This window comes from Heliangelus exortis, chromosome 2, assembly GCF_036169615.1.
Source record: "Heliangelus exortis chromosome 2, bHelExo1.hap1, whole genome shotgun sequence".
NCBI classification, from domain to species: domain Eukaryota; kingdom Metazoa; phylum Chordata; class Aves; order Apodiformes; family Trochilidae; genus Heliangelus; species Heliangelus exortis.
The window spans coordinates 107,576,995-107,597,105 of NC_092423.1; the positions used below are offsets into that span (position 1 = coordinate 107,576,995).

At 37.3% G+C, this 20,111-nt stretch overlaps 1 protein-coding gene across 5 annotated transcripts in view; it reads right to left on the reverse strand.

Annotated features, from left to right (window-relative positions):
* TRAPPC8 (trafficking protein particle complex subunit 8) overlaps positions 1-19,320 on the reverse strand; it is a 51,695-nt gene extending 32,375 nt beyond the window's left edge. The window contains exons 1-10 of one of the 5 annotated variants that reach the window (XM_071737417.1): positions 18,924-19,319; positions 12,594-12,788; positions 9,936-10,019; positions 7,102-7,191; positions 5,909-6,083; positions 5,351-5,504; positions 4,767-4,854; positions 3,061-3,308; positions 1,556-1,671; positions 111-261 (exon numbers count right to left, since the gene is read on the reverse strand). In XM_071737417.1, coding sequence (XP_071593518.1) covers positions 111-261; positions 1,556-1,671; positions 3,061-3,308; positions 4,767-4,854; positions 5,351-5,504; positions 5,909-6,083; positions 7,102-7,191; positions 9,936-10,019; positions 12,594-12,788; positions 18,924-19,080 — 1,458 coding nt within the window. In that variant the 5' untranslated portion in view covers positions 19,081-19,319. Of the gene's footprint in view, positions 1-110; positions 262-1,555; positions 1,672-3,060; positions 3,309-4,766; positions 4,855-5,350; positions 5,505-5,908; positions 6,084-7,101; positions 7,192-9,935; positions 10,020-11,409; positions 11,429-12,593; positions 12,789-18,923 lie in introns of those variants that run through there. The other 4 variants (XM_071737419.1, XM_071737420.1, XM_071737421.1 and 1 more) reach the window with 4 other exon arrangements.
* Between the last annotated feature and the right edge of the window lie 791 nt (positions 19,321-20,111).

Sequence of the window (20,111 nt, forward strand, 5' to 3'; positions counted from 1 at the left end):
CTTAAAAATTTGTAGGTGGAGAGAAGAGATTGCATTTTGTTACCTTCAGAAAAATATTAGAGATTATTAGGAAAAGTTCACAAGATGTGTATGTTATGTGAAGTACCAACCAGTGCTCCAGCTGCATAAAGCATTGCCTGATCATTTAAGAAGTCTTTCTTTGCTGTATGGTAACAGCTATATGCAAGTTCATAGTGTTGCACCAAAAAGCACAAGTCTGCCATTTTCCGGATTTGAAGCTCTGGTGCTTCTGGTGGATACCTATAAATACAAATATTTAAATTCAAAGTCATAATTTTAATAAATAGAGCAAGACATGCTCTATAAAGTCTTCCCCTCACATCTGAACTTCTATTCGCAAATTGCTTCAGCCTTACCCAAAAAAACAACTAAGAAAACTGAAGCTGCTTCCTCTCTGCCACATATAACTTGGTTTCACACCCTACTTCCCTCTTAACAAAATTCACTGTTCCACTAGCATTCAAAGCAGTAATTCCTTGTAGCCAAGAGATAGTGGAAAAAAAGTATGCAGCTATCACTAAAATTGCTCAGTAAGATTAACTGCTAAACAGAGCTGCAGAAAAAGGGGGAAAAAAAAGTAACTTTGACTGTGCACCTAGCTGCTGTTGTAATCTCTCCCCATTTCTCTTTAAAGAACAAGCTCACTAGAGAACTATGTCTTATGCCAAAACACTGGGTAAGTTCCTGTCCTCTGCAAGCATAGATCTACCTTTTGGCTAGTCAAATATATGTAAAACCTTTGGTGATGAGAGCAAATACATTCTCATAGACACCTGTCAGTCAAACTTTGCAGAAAGCAAACCAGGCTAACAAGTTCAATATAGAAACTTGAAATTACAAACATTTTGATTATGAATCCAAAAACACACAACATAGACATTTAAAGCTGCTTGAAAGGGTTGGGGACATTAATCCATGTAGATAATGTCCAAGAAATATTTAGATTTCTGTGGTTAAGAGACACTTGAAAAGTGTGCTTTTCATTATATGTCCTCATTCATAGAGGGGGAAAAAGAAATTAAAAAATTTTTAAAAATCACAAAGCATACAGGATATTTTGGTAAAATTTAAAAAACTGGTTTTAGTGTAAAATGGAGGTGCAGAAATTATGAAATTCCCCTTAATTTAGCTCTCAAATGCACTTGCAAAAGCACTATGCTTAACACTGAACTGCAGTAAATTACACAATTACATAAAACACCTATATACAGTGTTTGGCTTATGTAAGAAAAAACTTGTCCTTACAGGAGACCTTAGCTTCTCTTTATTTCTATTACTCTTAAGCATGTACATTCTTTGTAAATTAAAGCTTCACTGCACACACAGCAGGCAGATGCCTCAGTAAAGTTCCTTTTTCCCTTTTTTTTTTTTCTTTAAATTCCTGCTACTCCTTTATTTCTCCAATTCAAATTTTTTTAGATACTGTTGATTTAGTTCACTTCTCAAAACACCATCTAATAAATACAGGAATTCCCTCCCCCAAAAGCAGTACATTTTCTGCTTACATCTAAATGTAAGAACTGAAATTACTTACAGCAAACCAGAAGTATTCTTCAGTTCATTTATACTTTTCTCTGGAACCTTGCTGCCGCTAAACCATTTTTTAGTAGCAGAAAACAGTGATCGACTCAAGCCCTTCCTGGATATTAACTGCAAAAAGACACCAGATCAGAGCACTGCATTGCAAGAGAGAAACAAATATAAGTTAAACTAATCTAAAAAAGTAAGTTTTATTCAGTCTAAATTCTTTTTTTCCATAAGCCAATAAAAGAATAAAATAATTCAACTCCTTCAGGATGAATTATTGACAATGAGAAAGAAATTGTGAATCATATATTTATTCTGTTTCAGACAGATGAGGTTCATTATTGCTTTTGGAAACTGCAGATATCTCAATCCTAAAAACTGACACACGATGCATCTCTTGGAAATATACCAGAAGATAAATATTCTGTTAGATGACCAACCTGAAATCTAGACTCTAGGCTAAATGCATCCTTCAAGAGAGAACAGTCTCCCCATCATGACCCACATAAAGCATTATTACATTGCAAACATCAATTTCAAGTGTCAAGGGCAGTAATCATACCTGCAAGCAAGGTTACACAACTTTTATTCTTTAGATAGTGTTCACTAAAGAGGGAACTTCCAAAGGAAATTATAATTCTGTTTATCTAAGACAAACTGCATCTTTTTTTAAAGATACTTTTTAAACTTGTAACATCATGCTTTTCTTACCCTTACTAGGAATGCATTATTTTATTCCTAAAGTGTAACAGAAAGCCTTATTATTAGGAATGCACTTTGTTTCTTCATAAAGCTTTCCAAGTGTAAACAAGGTCAGTATACAATCAATTCCCATAAGCCAATCCACGGAGAGAGTATTCTTTTCTGTATATAATACTAAGTATCAAACCCCCTCATACTTAAAACTATATGGGCAAGTCAGACTTAACACATACATACTAATTATCACATTTTCAGAAAATCCTATATTTAAAGAAAAATATTCAGTAGCAAAAAAAAGATCAAACCAAGATCAAACCAGAACTGGATTACTTAAGGTGTTCATGCATTTCTTCCCCCTCTCAAAAAGTATCAATTAAGTATGCAGCTTTTATGCAGACAGCTATTGAAGAAAATACATTTCTCAACTTTAGTTCTGTATCCTAATGTTGAAATACAAAAAGTACATTTTGTTTCCCAGGCCAGAATTGCCCAGAAGCATAGAATAGTACAATTTTATGAGCAAAGACAGATAACCCTGATAACAGTTCACAGGCTTTCACCAAGAAGCCACCTCACACTTAAGCTCTGTTGATATAAATTGGTTTTTGCTCTGGTTTAGTATTTAATAGACAAATAGAGCAAAAATTGTAACTTCCAGCTATTCTCTTATATTTATTTACAGTTTTCAATGAGATCATTGAATTATTGGATGCCGAAGGAACCAGTCATTTCAAAACAGATTTTTGGCTAACTGGATTTACACACCAGTTGTGTTTTCCTATTATGTCAGAAAGCTAAGAGTAAACTGACCTGATCATTAAGTTGCCGAATTGTCTTCTCTATATGTGGCAAAAGTCCCCTAAATGTGAATTCCTGTATGAACTGTCGAATCCGATCATGATCTGTGAGTGTTAAACAAGCACCGTGTGGTGTTCCAGAATTTGATTTCTTTGAGTCTTGCACTGATGCAGAAGCCTTCACGTAATCAGTTGTATCCAAACTGCTGCTGGGATGGTCCAGTTGAAGGGGATGAGTCTTAAAGTTATTCGACAGGCCATCTATTGGAAGACAGAAACAAAAACTCCAGTCAGTATAAAGTTACTTAACAGTGACATTTTAAAAACAAAATGTTTATTCACCTACTTTAAATTCCTTCTTTCTCAGAACTTCGTTAAACAAAGCTATTTCACCAGTTATTCTGCACTACAAAGCAATGCTGAGCAGGTAGCAGCAGAGCGCTACCCAAGCCCCATTGCTCCTGAAATTCTTCAGAGAGCTAAGGGAATCTCAGGAACCACAACATAGCTAATGAGGTAAGTTTTTGTTCTTAACTACAGTGCAAAGAACCCCTAGGTATCAACAACACAGAAGGAGAACTATGAAAATACTAAAATCAAGTCAAATATTCATGAGAAGTTTGAAATAAAGCTCCACTGGATCCATTCACTCTCTTCTATTTCTGTTTTAAGATCAAAAAAACAAACTCATTTTCCACACCCTTCTGAGAAATCACAAGTTCCTCCAAAGTGTTAGTTCAGTGAAATGCACTGCTAACCACTATTGCATCTAGCTGTCCAAAGTAGACAGAGACACTGCTTCACTCTAAGATTTAAATAGTTCTTTTATTTATTAATTCCTTTCAAACAAGAAAATCAGCATGCTTTACCCGGTGCCAGCTAGTACTGAGCAGAGCTGACCTGTGAAAGCAAATCCTTTAAGAAATTTTACTTGTTAAATATAAAGCTGAGTATGCAAAGTTCAAACAGCAGTTTGCAGGCTACATCTGGGCTGTAAGGCCTTCAAAAAACACTTTTTTAGGCACATGCAGGCTCCCCCCCTACATATGCTAGGTCTCGCCAGGGCTTTTAAGTTTTGTCTGAAGGATATCAGCTGAGTCAGGTCAGGCAGCATAAGGTACCTCAAATTCTTCCCTATTTGATGTGCTTCTCATCTGAATCCTACACAGCTGCCTTAAAAATATTTTTTAAAATAAGGCCATGCATTAATTTGCACTCAATTCTATTTACTGTCCTCTGCTATTCACAAGTTCAATTGCATGGTAAGCTCTTCCAGAGTAAGCACCTTACTCTGTAAGTTGTTGTTCTGTCATTTCCAGATTTAAAACAACAACAACAAAAAGACAACCAAAATACACTTCAGCTCCCAAGCTATATCAGAGCACACTAACAGGAACTTTTATTATTAAGAAAAGTAACCCTTTAATCCTGTTACTTTTTACTAATTGTCAGTTTGCAGACTGTATGCTTCATCTTAAAACCAAATAAGCCAAATGCACCAACAGCTATCTGCCAAATGCCACCAATCCAGTAGGTCAGGTCCACAGCATTTTTCTTGTGGACACCAGTTTACATTATGTTGGAGTATTTAAAAAAATTATTACTCTGAATTCCCTAAAAAAAGAAAACCCAAAACACTCAAGACCTTAGTGCCCAAGACATGAGACAGCTCTATAAATGTTATCACAACTATGTTTTAATAGGAGTTTTTAAAAATACCTTTAATTTCACTGTCTAGGCCATCAGATATCAAGTGATCAGTATTCTTGTTTGAAATGACATTATAAGGACAATCATCATAGCAATCCTGCCAGAAAAAGAAAATAGGGGAGAAAAAAAGTCAGAATTACAAGGATACTGAAGCACACACAAGTCAATCAACAACAGCTGTCAAATATAATAACACCTGAGTCATTAAGAAATCACATTTGTTTGTATTTATTAATTTCTTAAGTAGCTTGTGAGGCTTTAAGAACCTGACCTGCTGTAAAGATGAAAGCTGTATTTACCAACAAATGAAGCAAATTAATTTTTATTAAGGTAGAAAGTTACTATGAACAGGACACTTTTGAGGTTATTTTTGTCAGTGCACAAAGCACAAGTCTATTATTTCACTGTCTATTTCAGACAGTCTAGGTTTCAGCACTCCTTACTGTCAATTTAAGTAGTCTACAGGACTGTGCTTTGAAAAAGAACTCATGACCTCACAAAAAGTCATAGCTATGTTAGAAGTATCTTGACTTATTAGCCAACTGTGTAGAAACACACATATGCACCAATAAATTGCTTTTTACTGCTAATACCTGGTTCTGGATATTGTTTTTCTGAAGGTACTGACTCCAAGGATCTGGTATCTGCTCATCTGTTCCTCTATTAGACACCCGAGAATTTATTTTCAGCAAATAGCAACCCTGAGTTCCATACCTCTGCTTCATTTCTTCATAAATGGAGTCAGCTCTGAAAAAAATAAACCAGCATTTATCCTGTCTTCATATCAAACCAATTCTATTTTTAAGTATGTACCGCAACAAACTCTTTTATAGTATTATCCACAGGGACACTCAGAGGGAAAATTCTCCTATTTTTAAAACCAGTCCTTCATGTAAGAGTAAAATTGAAAATCTTTAATAATTAGTTCAGCAAGCTAGCAAAGAAAGCATCTACCCCAAGAATCAAGGACTGATTATTTTCATTCTATATGACCACAAGAACTAGATCTGAAAATAATACTTAAGGAAGTCTGCCTTGGTAATAGTCATCATAATTGATGGATTCTGTTGTATGTCTAACCTCAAAAGAATTTACAACTACATTTCAGTCAAAGAATGCATCTGAAAGCTCAATTAAGGCAAAATACTTACCTTTGTTCTTCTCCTGAACTTACATCATGCAGTAACACATAGTACTTCAGAGTGTTTGGTATGAACCACTTGGGATATAAGTATTCACTACTGTGCTGAATTCTATGCTGCTCTTGAGACAGCTTCAAAAACTGTTCCACAGGCTCTGGTTCACTAGAAGAAACTACAAGCATACCTAAATTCATGTTAAGGATATTCATCAAAAGAACCCAGGAGCAACTGCTATTCATATAATAAAATAGCAAAGTTTCAGCTTTCAAGGAGAAGTAGGACTTTAAGGTATCACCTGAGCAACAGTAAGAGCCAGTATTCATAAACACAGCAACACCTGAACAAAAAGCAGCATTCACATTTTTACCTCAATGCAACTAAACAATCATTAATAAAGAACATCCTGCTCTGCTACATCTATTCACCAAATCAAACACAATAATTCAGAGAAGCCAGAATGGTGGCTGCACTGTAAATGTTACTAAAATTTGACTAGAAGTCAAAGGCCAGAATCAGTATTTTGCCAAGTTAATTATACACAAATGGTTCTCTCTAATGGCTACTAACATATACCTATTCCACCATACTGAAATTACAACATACATTAAGGAGCTAGAAACAGAGTAGGTGTTACAAAATCTGCTGCATTACAATTATCGTGAAGCTAAACAACAGCTACATCATGTAACAGTGCAAATTTTTATTTTCCCTGTAGAAAATAAAATCAGGCCTAACTTTTGGTAAACCAACCAACATTTAGGCATCCTTCTTTTTGTCCAAAATAACTCAAAGTTTGCCAGTTTTCCAAAACAACCTCTCCAACCTCCTCTCTCTACCTGCTAGAAAAAGCCATAAAAAACAGGAGGTGCATCCCAAACACATAAGCCTGTTCTGTACATAAGGAACAGTCAACAGGTACCTAAAAAGCTATAGCAGAAAGCATCTTAGATAAGGAAGTTTAGTTTACAGGTATTAGCTTAAGAGTTCAGTTTGACACAAAGTGTGGTTTAAAAACATTTAACCACAAAGAAAACCCTACCCCCCCTAACAAAATTAGCATGTATAATTACACATGTTGAACAAAGATGCATTTCAAATCATAGTGGCAAAAAGAATTATAGTAAAATTTCAGCATCTCCTGTGTTACACTTCTGCAGCCAGCTGTAACAGCCTTCACTAGACAGGTAGCACCCAAAGGATACAAGCAACATAGTGGTTTAAGAATTCATGATCTGATGCAAGCATGGACTGAAGGAAGCACTCTCTGTAAGACTCAAACCAAGGAGTAGTAGCTGAAATACACAATAAAAGAAGACAAGTCAATATTCAGGAAAACTTCAGTTTACTCATTTATGAGAAGGAATTATGAAAGACTACCCCTAAAATAAAGCTTGCAAACTCTGGCAAGGTTTGCAAGGCAGACTGAAGAAGGGGAGGGAAGGGGGAAGCAGTCAGAAGAGAAAGCATCTAAAATACACAGAAGTGAGAGCAATATTAATATTTAATCAAATACTGTGAAACTGAATAGTATCTTAAACATCAACCTCCTCACTATTGTAGGCTCACTCACATGTATTAAGTCCTTGTTAAAGTAACTCCTCCACACCATCCCCTTAAATACACTCTTAGGAAAGAAAAAAAAAAAACCTCTAACAGTCACTGAAGTTGCTTTGGCTAAGGATGTGAGAATTTCCCAAGAAATAAAATTAATATCTGAGTAGGTAGAAGAACTAAGGTTTATAAAAACACTATCTTGCCAGTTTGTCTAAAGCTTTTTGAAAGCATTGTGACCTGGCTTGACAGTAGTCCCCTTCCTCTGCCCTGCTGCAATACACGGGTCACCTGGCCATGCAGAGATCCAAAAAACTAAAAGCTCAGATCTGAGTTGTGCCACTGATGCCTTCCTGTGTTAACCTGCCATGTTCAAATGCCCTTTTACAACAGGGATTTCATTTTTCTAAGAGTAACAACTCATGGGAACCAAGGATGTCCAGAACACCTAAAGAACATGAACTTCATCTTGTCCATTTCTTCCCACTCCACTACCAGTCTAGGAATGAAATATTATTTCTCTTTTCAAGCCTGTTTCATTTCAATTCCACAGCTCCTTCCCTTAAGTGGAAAAAAGATCCCAGAGCAAAAATCAATCTACTTCTGATAACCTGATTTCACTCTGAAGTGAGCTGGAATCGATTGTAAACTCATCTGCAAACTAGAAAATAATAATTAGTACAGAAAATAAAATATATTAATAAGAAATCCTGAAGAAATTTGTTTTCTTTATATGCCCTCAAGAAAGCACATTCCTTAACTCACATATTTCTAATGCTTTACAAACCTCCCCAACTCCAAAAAAACCCACTAACAACAAATATCACCTTGATTTCTCAGCCAACTTTAGGAATTTCAGTTTCATTTTTATGTTAAATTACCTTCCAGTGCATTAAGTTAATATAAAGATTTTAAAAATGCATCATCAGGTTATTCTACAACTTCACCCACACAAGAGTCAGTTACAGTCACACTTTGTAATTGAGCAGTCAGTGCAACTCACAGGAAAAGATCAACAGGAAGCAAACTTCTAGCTTTTGATTATAGCCTTTCTAGCAACTGCTCTCTGAGCACACACTTGGGGTATAAAATGCTCTTGGCTTTACTAAGTCCTATATGTAAATATGCTAATTATTTAAATCAAGGAAAACAGAGTTTGTTGTTAAAAACAAGCCATGAGAAAGTAATTCATATGTATATTTTTCACACGTATAACAAAGCCTGGTAGTAACTCAGGTTAAAGCCAAACTATGTTAATTTATTTCAGGTAGAAATTTCAACTGCATTTTTCTTTCAAGCTCTGTTTTCATTTTTCCATTTGTTTTACAGCTGAAACATAGCAAGAAAAAAAAAAAAAAAAAAAAAAAGTTATTTTTTTTTAAATCTGACCCAGCTACAAACAGGAAAGTAAAGGGTTGGTGGCTTTTTTCTTTCCCTCTCCTTTTCCAATCAGCCTATTAAGAACTTAGAAATGGCTACAAAGGCAATCAGATTCCCTCTACAGAACCACAACACACATTAACAATGTTCACTCAAAAGCATTTACAGGACTGCAATGATTTATAGTAGATATTTAAAATAAACAGGTACCATGTTCAAAACTAAAACAGTATTTGGAAAAAAAATTACATTTAGCATTTCATGTAACAGTATTACATAGCAACACTGTCATTTAGATACACAAAGAAGTATATCTTGCATTTTTCCAGTACATTAAAATTTAGGCAAACTTCTTAACGTGTTCAGAAAGTGGCAAGAAAAAAATTTGCTAAGTAATATTTGTACATAACATCTTAACGATAAGAAGTCTACTTCATGATGTTTTGTAATTTTTAGCTGTGTGGCTAACAAAGATGAACAGACACTCTTGATAAGATAGCTATTACTACCTAAAAGCATGGACTTTGCTAATATCTGAAAACCACAAAAATCTGGCTCTTAGAGACCACAACACAGAGCATCACTTAAGTTGAGAGGTCAATAACCAATGGGGGCAATAAGTTTTATAAACTAGATGAAAATGTATTAAAGGGTTTGTGGGGTTTTTGTTGTTTCCTTTTTTTCCAGAGTCATACTCCAGAAAGAATATCAATATAGCAGAGACACATGCTCAGCACTTCAGTTGCAATTTGAAAAGCACAATCATCCCCTGAACAGGAAGTTCTAAGGAGAACATGGTGACAGTTCCATAGGGTCAAACAAGAAAGTGCTTCTACAGCATCAGGTAATTTCCCACCACCACTATGCACTTAGTGACTCTGCAGAAAGACCAAGCAATTTAGATTAAGGGGTAGAGAAGTGACGAAAAGAAAAATTAAACAACCATCACCAGCAGTTCTTGATTTGGGGGGAAAAATGGAGGAACACACATCTACGCCAAGAGAAGTGCTAAACAGTTGTAGCAGATGGCAAGGAAAGGTGGATGGGGCACGTGGAAAAGAAATAAAGGGCAATTTGGCAAATTGGCACCAACCACAAAAAATACCTGAATAAAACGTGGATGTGTTCAGTTCCATCAGTGTCTCTTTCCAATTACTGTACCAAGGAACACTAGCTTTAACTGAGCGATCTGATAAAAAAACATGATATTATTATACTAAAAAGGGTCAGGTGCAAACATGCTATTGGCTTTCATGCTCTGGTAGCATGAAGCAGAAAATCTATACCATGCAGACCCATGAGGGACTGAAAACGTTTGATTTCATCTAACTTCCATCATGAAGATTTTGGGCTCCTCCACATTTCACAGTGTAATACTTCAGAATTCAATACTAATTTCTGATTCAACCCAAAATATGGGCTTCAAGAAAAATGGCAACCTATACAGTAGCAAAGAATGAAGTTATATTTACATATCATTTCTATATTTCTAGTTGGAAAATACTATAAAATGTAAGACTATTTTGAGATTTCTCAACCTGTAATACTACAGTTCAAGTAAATATGCTAGCTGCTTAAAAAGGGTTTACCCAGTGTTCTCCCCCGTTGTATTCCTGCACTGCTGCATACCAGCATAAGCATCATGCAGCCCTCAAACATAGCTGGGAAAGTGAAAATAAAAAAAAAAAAACACTAAATCTTCTTCAGTGGGATCACTTTCTCACTTTCCACAGGAGAGCAAGCATGGTACACAGGAGAAGCAAGCATGGTTGAACATAAGCAGGTCTTCAGCAACCAACAAGGTCTCTCAGTACAAGATTATAGAACTACAAAACTCAAACCAAAAGTGTAGCAGAGACAGATGATAATTAAACCAAGTCACTACAGTCGATACAAAACTTTTGTTAAAAAAAGAAGGATCATGACTGCAGTACTGGAAATGCTCATACTGTACCTGATCATCAATAAGGATTAAGAAAACATGTTTTAATATGACTATCCTAGAAAACTAATTTAAAAAAAGAAAGAGCCAATTAAAGAACATACTAGAGTGTTTCAAATTTCTGTGCCAAAAGACTGCCTTATTGCCAGGAATGAATGCTTCCACAGGTTTTCAATAAAATGCTCTGACAAAGTTGAAAAAAAATTAGTTTCTTAGTAAATACTAATTTTATTTAATGCAGAAAATGAACTCTACTCAACAGGCGTAGTGACTTTCTCACATCTTCCTAAGATGGATTGGGATCCAAGTTTCCTCATCAAGAACCCTGTCAGTGTTTTGTGCTAAAGCCCTAAAAAGGGGTACCACAAAACTAGAAAGATGCTACATGATTCTGTCCTTCAGTACCATCTTAAACAGATTATACATCTCTTCTCTTAACTAACTCTACAGTCAGTCTGAATGGAAATAAGAACCTCATTACTAAGAAACTAAAGATAGTCAAGTATGGTAATTCATACATCTGAGGTCCCAACAGCAAATAAGGAAAACAAAAGAAGAATTATTTGCATCTTCATAGCAAAGTGATACAGTAGCTTGATACAGTCACCATTTTTTTTTCCTTCTTCTAGTACCTCACTTCTAAACTGAGGTCATCAGAAATGTAACAGGAAAGTTTCTTCACTGAAAACATTGTGCTTTCTTAGGGTCTTCCAGTATCTAGAATTGAGGCATACCTCAAGATTTAACAAAATAACAGTAATTCACTCATTTCACTGATAAACAAGGGCAAAAAGACTGAAAAGGGTGTAAGTTTCCAACAAGTCTCAAAAATTAGAATTTCCAGCATCAAGTTTTTTCCTGTACTATCAATATTTCCCATTAAGTTGAGGATATGGTCTGTAAGTTATGTATCAAAGACGTGGAATTATGCAATTTTTAATCACGAACATTTAAAAAAAAAAAAAAGTACTATTTCAACATCAGTTTCTAATCCTCATGACCGTTCGTCCATCTTTTGCTATAGCAGATCCAAAGTCCTCACTGCATGTTGAACTTTAAGTACAATATATTACTTATATTTAAATAGGGCAATGCATACATGCTTTGAATTAAGAATGTACTCAAAGGCTTTAATGGATTAGGGTCTTAATTGGAAGGAGTTTAATCTTCTCAGCTCTCAAGATCAGGTCTTATTTAGTATTATTCACAATGCCTTATCCCTTAGAGATCTGGAAGAAAAACATTTTTAGAATGTTCTAGACGTTTTGGTAGTGAAATATAAAGCACTGAGTTTCAGGGCAGAAACACAAGTCAAAAATCACTCACCTTTCCTCAAAACCTTTTTATTCTTAAAGTTTTAGGACAACTTTATGAACTCTATGCATTACATAGTAAGTAAAAAGAGAAACAATACCAGGACAACTAAGTTCAATGTGAAGCTTTATGTTAATAACAACACTAAGTTTTACTATTTGTTCAGCAAAGTGTAACAAGTTAGTATATCAGTCTTGTAATGAGAAAACCTCTATTTTGATGAGATATTAACACAATTAAAGCCTATTTTCTACACTAAAATACCATGGTTTAACATGCATTCAGAAGAATTACATTAGGAAATACAAAACTAGAGAATTAAAAGTTCAGCCACACTTCTAGCATTGTATAAAAACGAAACCATGATGAATCAAAATCAGTTAAAACAATGACTTGAAACTAATCAACTCTCAAAGTAACTTAATATATGCCATGAATTGCAATTAAGGTTAGAAGCCTTATAGTAAATTCCATTTTAAGTTACAGAAATACAATTTCATTACATACCACTAATGTTGAGATCATAATCTCCAGCTGTGATCACATTAGCTACCAGTCCTTCAGCAGGCTGACTGACAGACACAACGTCGTTCAGAAGCTTGCGAATGGCACCAGGCTGAGGTGGGTGAGTAATAATGTTGTTGACGGCAATCTTCAGATTTTTAATTATGTGAAGCTGATTATTAGGATCTCTCATGTGCACTAAAAATAAAAGAAGAAAAATAGGCTTTATTGAGGCGCATAGGAGGACTTTTTTGTTAAAGATTACTTTCTTTTCTAAACCTCTCCATCAACAATTTTAGATTACAAACCATAGTACTCGAGTATCAAAAACTGAGAGAGAAGGAAAGAACAAGAAGTTACTTCAAGTTTAACATTAGGCTCATCTAGACAGACTGATGAAACTCAGTATAGCTTACAAGAACAGGCAGAGTAAAAAATTAACTCAAAAAACATGTCCTATGCTGCTGCACCCCCTTCCTTGAGGACTGTACTCAGCTTACACAGAAAGCCTATAGTAACTATGCATAGATAACCTCATGTAACATCTCGTGTTCCTAAGGGTCCCCAGTTCTGAGAAAATCTCAGTACACAGGAAGAGCATTCAAAAAAAAAAAAAAAAAAAAAGACAGCAATAGCATAGTATTAGTTTATCAAAGTTAATATAATCTTCCATTTTCAATATTAACTCCCCTTTCCTCCAAAAGGATTTGGTTTTGTTTTGTTTTTAATATTATTCAAATTACATTTCTTGAGTGACAAATTTTTGGTAAAAAAATAATCAATTAAAAAAAGGCAACATTAGTAACATCAGCTTTCCTGATTCACTTTTATATGATTGTTCAAAGTCTTTTGTCAATTAAACATTGATTTCAGAATTACAAGCAAATTTTGCCTAACATAGTGGATTATTGTATGAAGCCTCAACAGTGCAGTTAAAATGTCCGTGGACCTTGTGTTTGACAGAACTACAATCAACTGGCATCTAAGTTGTTGGTGGGAAGCAGTTGCTTACTTAAACAAATACAGTGTTGCCAGTGAAATTAACTTACAAAAAAAGAAACAGTAATTATTTAAGTTAACAGGGTGCTACTAGCCTTATGCTACTAACACACAGCCAAAGGTTTCAATACTTCGGCTTTGTGCTAAAAAGATTTTCATCCCGTTAAGGCGAACTTGTTTAAGAATGCCATCAGACAGAACACACCACTCAAGTAGGAGTCCCAAGACCATGCAAAGATATCAACACCAAGCTTAAAAGGCAAGGCAGCAAAGTCCGTTAAGATTACTTAATGAACAGTGGTATTTAATTGAAAGTTGAAGTTCAGATTCCATGTAACTGTAACAGTTATATGTAGGGTGCGTTTATTTTCTATATGTTAAACAACAAAGAATCATGAGATTTCACTTTTTTCCTTTCATGACAGATATATGATTGGTTTTATTCGTCAAGTCCCTGTTTTGTTTTAAAAAAATAAGCAAACAAACATAAAAAACACAAACCCAAACAAAAACCTCCAATACAACTTGTCTTCTGAAAAGCAAAACATGATTAAACACAAAGTTGGATTTTTTTTTTTACACTTCCACATACTGGTCAACTTTTGTACTGAAAATATAGCTCCAATCTTTTCCTGAGTATTTGATTAGGCAGCCACCACAGACAAGTCTACATTTTACCATCAGCCCCAACTTAAGCTTCACATGACTTGTAAAACTGCAGAGCTCCCTTTGTAGAATCTTGCTCCCTCAAGCCATTTGTTTAAAAACTCATGACATTTTAAGTAGACATTACACCTCTTTATCTGCCCTGATTTTTCATATAATTTTCCTATTTCAAATCACAAGCACCAATAAGGCAGATAAGTACATGCAAAACACACTGAGTATGCCTATGATACTTAGCACTACCAAAAGTCCCACAGTACAACATTCAATTACTTAGCAGTTTAGAGAAATGATCCTGTCCAAAACCACCAAAAAATCCATTGTTGGTGCGGGTATTTTCTTTTGTTTCTGTTTTGGGGAAGTTTTTTGGTTGGTTTGGTTTTGTTGGTTTTTGGGTTTTTTTCCCAGCTATAAGTTTCAGATTGAACTGGTTCATCCTAAGGCTGTATTAACACAGAAGAGGGCAATTACACTGCCTAGATTTAAGTGATACAGCTTGGCATTTCTACCAGAAAGCTGAGGAAGAGGTATATTTTTTTTTTTCCACCATTTAAGTAAATTATCAACCCCATTGCCACATGATTACTGAAAAGATCAAATGTAAAGGAAGTGGGAGGGGCAAACAACTAAGAAACCAGTCTGCCTTTCCCAGTGCAGCTATAACACTAAAATTAATCCTTGGTGTCTCTCCTAAAATACAATATCCATAACAAAAAAAAGAGCAAACATATTTCCATGCAGGACACAGATGATATTTGGGGCATATGAGCAATGGTAAGGACTCACATAAAGGACAAAAATGGAAAATAACATAGCTCTTGTTTTAATCCCTAATAAAAACTTTCTAGGGTTACACACTTCAAGTTTTCGTAAGATCATTTCAAGAAGTATTTTTCAAAAAGTTGGAGTAGTAACAACTACTAACCAGTAGAAACCAGATCTTCTCATTAGGGTTGACTAAGATACTAATGAACAAGGAATTCCAGACAAACTCATGAAATAACTGTAGTTTTCCATATACCTCCTTACTTCCAGTACATATTTAAGGCTTAGGATGAGTTACCTGAAGCTCTTTCTTTTTAAAACATAAAAACACTTTGCTTTAAGAGTAGCAAAGGCTATCTTAAAGTGACATTTGATAGTTCATATCAATTCTCCAAGCAAGACAGTATTTGTTCAGATGGTATTTTTAGAGTCTTAAAAATTGGATGCTATTTTAAAGGAAACCTACCTACACAATATATACATTTGTTAAATTAGGCATCAGTTGTTACTGACCAACACAACATTTTAAAAAGACTGCCACTTGAGAATAAATCTGAAGGTATAACACCCACAATATACTTTTGGCTTCCTTTATCAAAGAAAAATGGAAGGGTTTTGATTTTTATTTCCTCTAGGGTAAAGATTTACAGGGACAATGAAGTTTTTCTCTTGCTTTTTTAACCATTCTTCCTTCAGTAACAAAAAGTGACTTGCTGATGGAAGAAGCAAAAAAATAGAGTAAGAAGCATTTTGAACCTGTGTTCAGAATTTTCTACCATCACAATTTGCATGTTGCAAGGGTATTTTTGGCTACACAAACCTTAACAAGTTGCTAATAGGTAGAAGTTACAAGTAGATTAATACTGATTAGTGCAGAGCACCCGCCTCCATCTCCACTATGTATACTTGTAGTATTCTACTTAAAAACAGGTAGAATCTGGTCTCCTTGGACTGGGCAACCACAATAAGTATACGGCTTAACACTGGATGAATAATAAAGCAGTGGTTTAGGATCCACACCTCTGTTAAGCAGGTGAGGGACAATTGATACATGTACAGTAGAAAGCCAGGCTTAGTTTCTGTGTATCAAAAACTGTTATGCATAAATCAGGAGGTTCGCTTCATAACAGCACTGCTATAAGAATGCTGATAAACATGAAGCCTTCAGCAGGCTCATAAGCTATGTAAATCCTAAACTTCAGAGAAAAATCTGTAATGTAACAGGATTCTAAAAACGCAGTACCAAAACACTGACCGAGCACTTCAAACTATAGAAGAGTTCAGGGAATAACTTCACACAAGTAAAAGGGGCAACTTATTTTTAAAGAGACTACATGCTAATCAACCCAATTTTACATTAACATTTCAGTGAAACAGACACTAAGCAAAGATACAAGTACTAATAAAAAAAAGAAAGAAAAACTGCTCCCAAGTGAAGACATCAAAACAATCATAAGCCATAAAACATACAGCTGTGGAGGCATGCCCAGGTACACATGCTCTGCTGTACCAGGATCAGGTAATCAATTGAGCCTCTCTTCCTCTTTATTGGACATAAAAAGGACCATGGAAAAAATTTACAGCTAAGCCTGGTCAAACTTATTAACTTAGAGCTATTTAAGAACTTATCCTAGGTTTCCAGTTTTTATGAACAGCTAACAGTTAACCCTGTCACTTTGCAACAAGTGTTTGTGCAGACTGTAACAACCATGTTTGCCTGTGGTAAGAGCTCCAGAAATTCTGGAGTTAGAGAAATTGCTTACTGTTACAAAAATTCATGAGAAATTTTAGTGCACTGAACCACTCTTCTTCCTGAAGAAAAAGCCTAGTACAGTTTTCCCTACCCTCACACACACTGTCTTTCACCACAAGAAGTTACTGAGAGCAGTCAGTCATGTTTTTTTTCCATGAAGTTAGAAGAGGAAGTCACATTTGGAGTGAAGAACTGCTGTCAGGCTTGCAGGCTCCTGAATCAGAACACAGAAATAGTAGTGCAGCAACAAAACACACTGTGCCAAGCTTCAGCTTCTTGGTTCTCTGACCCTCAGGTCAGGTTGTGAACAGGATGGTTCAGACTGCCAAGAGTTAGGCAGTCTACACAGAACAGCAAGGATGACCCTGTCTCATCACAACAGCCACAGCTCCACAGCTGCAAAATTGGGGAATTAAAACTGTATCATGGGATTTAGATGAAGTTTGAATGTGTCTATTATTACACAACAGAGCTGCAGAAGTCCCAATTACAGAAACATCAAAAACTACTATGAAATTATGAAAATCAAACAGTGGAGGTTTCCTTCACAAGTTTTGACAAGAATGCAGAAATCAAGTATTAGTCTCTTGAGCTCAGTGTCTTACACTATATCAAGGGAAGGAATCTAATCTTTAGCCATAACTGGCTCCTTTATCAAAAGAGGGTGAAGACTGGTTTATAAACATACTACTAAGGTCTGCATTTAGAAGGAGAACACTGAGGACTATGTTTGTTGAGGACTATACACTGGACTATACACTGGATATACATGAGGACTATACAAGTTGGCAAGTTGCTTAACTGTTACAATAGTTGAAACAAAGAGTTTAAAAAACAACAGAATTAAGTATTCTTCAGTGGATGCTTCATTTTGAACAGTCCACCTGCTTTTGTTTGCTTGATGATTTTGAAGCCTTTCACCAAAGAACTAAAGTTAATTTCAGAATTGCAAAAACGTGAGCTTCTGCATTTCCTATTTTTATCATCTGCCTTCTCACACAGATCCTGAGTGTTGCAAAACAACAGTAAAAACAAATTTGGTTAGTAAGTTATCAAGAAATGCCACAGAACTAAGGCAGATTTTGCACATACTTGCTTTTAAGTAGATGCTGGGTTTTTTTAAAATAAAAAAATCTATCTTAAGTGACAGGACAAAAGTTTCATTTTTTTGCACTTTTTCTCAACACATGACATGAAGAGACTGAAGTCTGAGGTGAGTCTGCCAGAAACTAAATCTGACAAATGACAGTGCATTACTATTCTAATGAGCAGTTCTATTCCAATTGCTGTCCTGCATACTACTCTAATGAGTAGTGACTTGAAAAACGTAATTTGGTTACTTTAAACTACTCTCTGGCTTATTTTGTTTCAAAGCAATACTGCAAAAGAACACTATCCTTTCTCTTAAGTGAGGGAAACTCACTTTACAGTTTTGCTGCACCTATGGTGCATAACTAGCTCAATTTCCACATTCTCTTTGCACAGGTCTTATAGGAACATCAGCAAAAGAGTATATACCATAAAGCTCCAGGCAAGAAAAAAAAAAAGACTTGCAGTTGAAATTACAAGAAATGTTTCTGAAAGGCTGACCATACTTTCAACAACTGAGCACTTTACTAACACAAGCCTGAAACCCAGGATAATCTACAGCAAGAACCAGGTACAAGTATCAGCATAAACTGCAGTAATGTAAGGGGTGCTTGGACTTTTTTTCTTAAAAAAAAAAAAAAAAAAAAGGGAAAAAAAAATTAAAAAAAAAAATCAAGTGGAAGAGCTAGATTTATAGACACGTTTTCCCTCAGCTGTGTACTCTATCATATCTGCAGGAGAAGCCCACCTTGCAGTGTTCCACAGAGAAGGACAGATCGAATAAACAGACTTAGCAGTCACCTGGGACAACCCCGGCAGGCGCGTGCCCCCGCACAGCCTGTCACAGCTCCCGGTAACACCCACCGAGCCGCCGCCGACACGGCCCGGGTCAGGGTCTCGCCTCAGGGCTCCGTTCGCCTCATCCTCGCCGGCGACAGCCACCCCGGCAAGGGGTACAAACGGGACCCTCGCCCCCCATCCGGGCTGGCGGGCGGGAGCGGCGCCGCCCTCCCATCCCCGCCCCGTGTAAACAAGCCGCGGGCCCCGCTCCCGGCACCGACCTTCCGAGGTGAGACGGCAGAAGGGCTTCACCAGCTCGGCAAAACTCAAGTTGTTCTTGCGGGTGAGCCTCTCCGCCTCTTCGCTGCACAGCGCGGCCACCAAGGGCACGAACGAGTCCTGGATGAACTCCTGCACCGACTGCACGCACTGGGCCATCGCCTCCACCGCCGCCCGGGGGCCCGAGCCGGCCCCGCCACTTTCCTCCGCTTTTTACCGCCCGGCCTCGCCGGCTGGCTTCGCCGTCCCCTCGCTGCCTGCCTACGGCTTCCGCTCCGGCCGCTTGCCCCGCCGCCACGGCCACTCGACCGCTCAGCAACCCTCCCGCACCGCCATGTTGCGCCTCAGCCGAGCCCCTCGGGTAGCGCCCGCTCCCGGCGGGCCCTGCGCCCGCTCATGTGATTGGCACAAAGGGGCGGGACCGGGGCGGAGCGCGAACGGGCGGAAGCGGCGGAGAAGGGGGAAGCGACGGTGGCCGGAGGGGGGGTAGCGCTGTCCTGGGGCTTTACCCCGCATACAGCGGCGGCCGGCGGTGCCTTCCGAGACGCTGGGCCTCGGCAGCCGCTGCCCACCGCCGCTAACGGCCACCAACCGCCACCAACCGCCTTTGCCCCGCTGAGGCGGCGGACTGCAGCTCCCGGCCCCAGGGGTCTGCCCTGAAGTTCGGCTCCCCGCGTCCACTCAGGGAGCCGGGGTTCCAGGCTCAGCGCCCGGTTCGTCGTTCGCTTCACCCCAAGGCACCCTCCGAGCCGTGGCTCGGGATAGGCGGGGTGGGCTTCTCGTCCGGTTAAAACACTGGTTGTTGAACGAGGAGGGGGAAGTTAGAGCAGCCAGGGGGTTGCTGAAGTATTAAACCCCATAAAAAGGAGTTCTGGAGGTTTTATTAAAAAGAAAAATAAGTAAGCAGAATGGTCAAAAAGTAAAGAATTGCTTGGGGATTCTCTAGGAGACCTGTCACAGCTCAGTTCTAGGCATAAAATAAAAGTAACGCAAAATGGTTTCATTTTTTTGAGATAGATTTATTAACACCGAGCTCTGTTTTTATGGTTGTAACCTGAGTAAGGAAGTGACATGGAAAGAAGACAGCAATGAGGATCAGTGGCAATTAAGAATGAGTAATTTTTAATATGTTCTTTACAAACACAGAGTGCTGCATTAGGGTTGGGTTTTAATATACTGACAAGGACAGT